We start from the raw sequence: 5,599 nt of genomic DNA on the forward strand, positions 1-5,599 counted from the left end.
GAGTAATGGCCTTTACGCACATGTATTGTCCCGTCAATCCCGGCATGTGGAGTAATGGCCTTTATCCCACATGTATTACCGTGTCAACCCCAACATGTGGAGTAATGGCCTTTATCCACTTGTATTGTCGCGTCAACCCCAACATGTGGAGTAATGGCCTTTATCCCCAACCCCAACATGTGGAGTAATGGCCTTTACGCACATGTATTGTCGCGTCAACCCCAACATGTGGAGTAATGGCCTTTATCCCACATGTATTCAGTGTCCCGTCAACCCCAACATGTGGAGTAATGGCCTTTATCCCACATGTATTGTCGCGTCAACCCCAACATGTGGAGTAATGGCCTTTATCCCATATGTATTGTCGCGTCAACCCCAACATGTGGAGTAATGGCCTTTATCCATGTATTGTCGCGTCAACCCCAACATGTGGAGTAATGGCCTTTATCCCATATGTATTGTCGCGTCAACCCCAACATGTGGAGTAATGGCCTTTATCCCATATGTATTGTCGCGTCAACCCCAACATGTGGAGTAATGGCCTTTATCCCACATGTATTATCGCCTTCGTCCCCCCCAACATGTGGAGTAATGGCCTTTATCCCACGTGTATTGTCGCGTCAACCCCAACATGTGGAGTAATGGCCTTTATCCACGTGTATGTATTGTCGTCAACCCCAACATGTGTGGAGTAATGGCCTTTATCCACATGTAAGCCCCAACATGTGGAGTAATGGCCTTTATCCCACATGTATTGTTCCGTCAACCCAACATGTGGAGTAATGGCCTTTATCCACATGTATTGTCACGTTATCCCACACATGTATGTATGGCCTGTCAACCCCAACATGTGGAGTAATGGCCTTTATCCATATGTATTGTCGCGTCAACCCCAACATGTGGAGTAATGGCCTTTATATTGTTGTCGCCAACCCCAACATGTGGAGTAATGGCCTTTAGTATGGCGTCAAATATCCAATATGTATGTATGTATTGTGCGTCAACCCCAACATGTGGAGTAATGGCCTTTATCCACATGTATTGTATTGTCAAACCCCCAACATGTGGAGTAATGGCCTTTATCCCATATGTATTGTCGCGTCAACTGCAACATGTGGAGTAATGGCCTTTATCCCGTCCCATGTATTGTTGCGTCAACCCCAACATGTGGAGTAATGGCCTTTATCCCATATGTATTGTCGCGTCAACCCCAACATGTGGAGTAATGGCCTTTATCCCATATGTATTGTCCGTCAACCCCAACATGTGGAGTAATGGCCTTTATCCCATATGTATTGTCGCGTCAACCCCAACATGTGGAGTAATGGCCTTTATCCCATATGTATTGTTTACGCACATGCGTCAACCCCAACATGTGGAGTAATGGCCTTTATCCCATATGTCGCGTCAACCCCAACATGTGGAGTAATGGCCTTTATCCCATATGTATTGTCGCGTCAACCCCAACATGTGGAGTAATGGCCTTTATCCCATATGTATTGTCGCGTCAACCCCAACATGTGGAGTAATGGCCTTTATCCCATATGTATTGTCGTCAACCCCAACATGTGGAGTAATGGCCTTTATCAACGTCAACAACATGTGGAGTAATGGCCTTTATCCCATATGTCAATTGTAATGGCCTTTATCCCATATGTATTGTCGTCACCCCAACATGTGGAGTAATGGCCTTTATCCCACATGTATTGTCACGTCAACCCCAACATATGGAGTAATGGCCTTTTTCCCCAACCCCAACATGTGGAGTAATGGCCTTTATCCCACGTGTATTCTCGCGTCAACCCCAACATGTGGAGTAATGGCCTTTATCCCACAAGTATTGTTGCGCCAACCCCAACATGTGGAGTAATGGCCTTTATCCCACATGTATTGTCACGTCAAGCCCAACATGTGGAGTAATGGCCTTTATCCCACATGTATTTCGCGTCAACCCCAACATGTGGAGTAATGGCCTTTATCCCACAAGTATTGTCGCGGCAACCCCACCATGTGGAGTAATAGCCTTTTTCCCACGTATATTGTCGTGTCAACACAAACACTTGAAATAGAGGCCTTCAGGCCACGTTATTCACATATCAACACCGACACATTGAATAATGGCCTTCAGACCACGAGTATTGACAAGTTTACCCCGACAAATGTAGAAATGGCCTTCTCGGCACGTGTATAATCCAGGCTCACCCCTCTCCACCTGACTGTCTAACCGCCAAAATGTTCACAGAAGTGAGGGGCCAAAGTGCTGCATACCTAATCCACCACGATGTCTGGTCACATGACAGGAAGAGAGTGGTGTGATCGTCTACTGGTTAAAGTCGGTGAGTGTTGCTTTAGCCCCGATGATTTCACAGTATTCAACAGTAATTATCATGGCATGTCATGTCAATATGGGAGGAAAGTTATGCAGGTCCAAGTTGCTGAAATCATTCCATGCATAGCGAAACTACATTATTCCATCAATATTGCTGAACACGATGTAAAATCATACCAACTCACGTTGGTTTCACAGATGTAAGAGCAGGGGTAGTTGAAGAAAAACACATTTAAGACACACCTTCAAGACAATATCATTTTATGGTTATAAATCGGAATTATTTTACATTGTAAACAATGGATATCATTCATTAAGAACCTATTATAACCATGATGGCGTCTCGGCTTTGCAAGAGGGAAGTGGCGTATTATTGCACCTGATACTATGACAAAGTAGACAAAGGATATTTTATAGGATGCAAATTGTTCATAAACAGAGAATGTTGGGCACAGGTAGTTCCCCATAAGTCCTTGTAAACTAGTCCTTCATTGGAAAAGAATTGAAAATCACCTTGAGTTCCAGTGAGATTACTCTACGTTTACATTGACAGCATCACTTCCGGTTGAACCATAGTTAATTTGTGGAGACAGAAGGGGGTCGTCAATTGCAAGCTTGCGATATACCGACGATGACTTTCGACGTCGCTTGATAAGAACGATGATGAGGGTGGAGATGACGACACACCCGAGAGTAGCAGCCACAGCGATTCCAGCTGCTGCCCCAGCAGACATAGCACTTCCGGTAGACGACGAAGTGGCCTCACCGCCCTGTGCATTGATGAACTGCATTGCCTCTTGATTTTTACGCCAAGTCAGGGTCAAGGGGTCAAACACCACCTGATTGTCAGTGCTTGGGAGCAACAGAGGAGCAGACTGGAATGGCGGCCGACGGATTTTGGGAAGTCCAACTTCTGACAAGGAACCCGCCTTCAGGCAATAGTTGATCTCACAGCCTTGATCGACGTAGGCCAGATGTTGACTGTAGCCTTTAGGACAGTGCTTGGGCCAGCTTTTGGATTTTTGGAAGAACGAGTGCAGTGATGGCAAGGCCGAGTTCTTGTTACCCTCAGGTTTAGGGGTCATAGCAAGGGGGTTACCAGTTGTACAGCTGATGAAACCTCCGAATGGCATGGAATACTTCATAGCCAGCTCGTAGTCATCACTGATACAGATGTGGAGGTCCTTCCCCAGGGTGCGAGTGTAGAAGTTGACAGGGCAAGTCTTTCCTTGAGTGAGAGGATTGTTAAGCTGTGACGTGTACAGGCCTCCGAAGAGGTAACCAGTCTCCTGAGACACCGGACCCGTAGCTGCGCACCAATGCATGATGTAGGTTGCCTCGCTGTGGTAATAGTTGTCGTGGCAACACTTGAAGAACAGCCAGCAGGAGTGACAAGAGTGGACCGACTTCGAGTCGGACAGGCGTCCTGTGTGCAGTTCTACTGGTTCATACCCATCTGGACAGGTATGTCCTCCTGTCTTAGGGTTCACTTGGTCGAGGCCAGAACAGAGGTCGCCGTTGTTTGATCCTGAGGACATACTACAGGTTTGAAAAACTCCACCAAATGTCAGATTAGTGTAGGGACTTTTACACGTTCCGTCATCCAGGTTGGCGGCAGGGCTGAAGTTAGGCGAGTCCAGTTCAGTACATCCCCTGTATGTGTTAAACTCATAGTAATGCAGAATTGTCTCCTGAACAAGGTTCTGAAGTTGATAAAGGATGGAGTTGGGAAGCTCGGGGAGAGAGGCAGAGTTGATAAGGAAGAAGAGGGGGTCTCCAGACCTATCCACGGCCACCAGTTCATAGTCAACCTCGTTAGTCCAGTCGTTGGCTGTGAAGTTGGAGGCCTTGAACATAGGACCTCCTAGAGTATCGATCTGAGAGGAGGATCTGTGCTGTTCATATGCTGTCTTCACTTCATTGGACGTAGAAGAATGATAAGAAACACCGAAACTGAAAATCCCAAAAAAAGAAGCACTCGCTCCAGTCGTTATTTGACTCTTTGAGAATTTCCTGCTGTTCACAAATTCCGCAGACACCTGGTCCTCCTGCACCAAGGCGGCACCGGCATCTACATTGGTGATGACGTGTGTACCGAAGTCCCGCACAAGAAGTTCACTGTCATAGCGTGCTTGGTCCGTCTTGTTCAGTTGCAGACTTCCCGCGATACTGAGCAGACGAGACTTGAACGTGGGATGAAGAGCGGCGTCGGGCTGCAGCTTGGCTGAGTAGCGAACGTATCTCAGTTGGACTCGGGTTGTGTAGGACCTATCACCTATCTGTTTGGACTTCACATTCTCATAGCCCGAAGAAAATGTACCACTGACTTTCACCGAGTCAAAATGAAGACCCGCGTCGATATTTACACCGTGAGCCGTGGTACTGGTATAGTTGGACCAGTGAGAGATTAGTTCAGCATAAACGTTCAGCTTACTTGCCTTCAAAGGGATGGTGTTGACTGTATCAGGGATGAGGTAACGGCCGTCTTCAGTTGTCCGACACCTGGAGTAGTTGTAGACGACAACGAGGCCGGAGTCCACGTTCCGCAGGTTGTCCCAGCCTTGACCAGGCAGAACCTCAAAACGCTCAAGTTTTTGGTTATCTCTGTAACACGCTCGAACGTCACCGATGGGAAACTCAGGTTTGTTTCCAGAGTCAAGCACTTCACCCCCTAATATACTGGCCACACCACTGACTACGAGGACGAAGCTCAACATGTCGACTGTCGATCTCAACACCCTCTCTCGTTGTGATTTACTTCCTCATTTCACCGCATATTTGATCATATCCACTCGTCACGTGCTTCGACAGCGTCACGGAAAACCCGTTTTAACTGTACTTTCTGTTTGACAGTCAAGTTCCAACTAACAGCTTTCAAGGAATTATGAGAGCATTGTGAATAGAATAATTACGTCGCGCTTAAAACAGCGAGAACACTATATAGTGAAGTATCTTACCGCATGGAACCTTACCCCAAACGTTCTAGAATTTGTACATTACTTAAACTTGTAATTGAAACTATAACGCTTCATCATGAAATATTTTCACCCGTGACAACGTCCTCGTATGTAAGTGTAACTATGTTGATAGCGAGGAGCGTGTCAGGGAGACATGGGGAATCCCCAAGGACAGCCTCAATAGGGGGAAGTGACGCCACTGTCACCGCGACGCTTGTGCGTTATGTAAACAACCTGTGGCGGATAGAGAGTATGTTGACAGGGTCAGTCACTGGTAGTGTCCAGTATGATAGAATGGGAATGTGTCCAGTAT

General features: G+C 46.8%; 1 protein-coding gene across 1 annotated transcript; it reads right to left on the bottom strand.

Annotated features, from left to right (window-relative positions):
* Positions 1 to 2,573: 2,573 nt before the first annotated feature.
* LOC124263210 (macrophage-expressed gene 1 protein-like) lies at positions 2,574 to 5,097 on the bottom strand. Its single transcript, XM_046697794.1, has one exon. It carries the CDS (start codon positions 5,044 to 5,046, stop codon positions 2,860 to 2,862), a length of 2,187 nt encoding a protein of 728 aa, XP_046553750.1. The 5' UTR covers positions 5,047 to 5,097; the 3' UTR covers positions 2,574 to 2,859.
* Positions 5,098 to 5,599: the final 502 nt, after the last annotated feature.

This window comes from Haliotis rubra, unplaced genomic scaffold (genome assembly GCF_003918875.1).
Source record: "Haliotis rubra isolate DU_JTF1 unplaced genomic scaffold, ASM391887v1 Scf871, whole genome shotgun sequence".
Lineage (NCBI taxonomy): Eukaryota > Metazoa > Mollusca > Gastropoda > Lepetellida > Haliotidae > Haliotis > Haliotis rubra.

Coding starts and splice junctions, on each gene's coding strand:
- LOC124263210 (XM_046697794.1), bottom strand. CDS start 5,046: ATGTTGAGCTTCGTCCTCGTAGTCAGTGGTGTGGCCAGTATATTAGGG.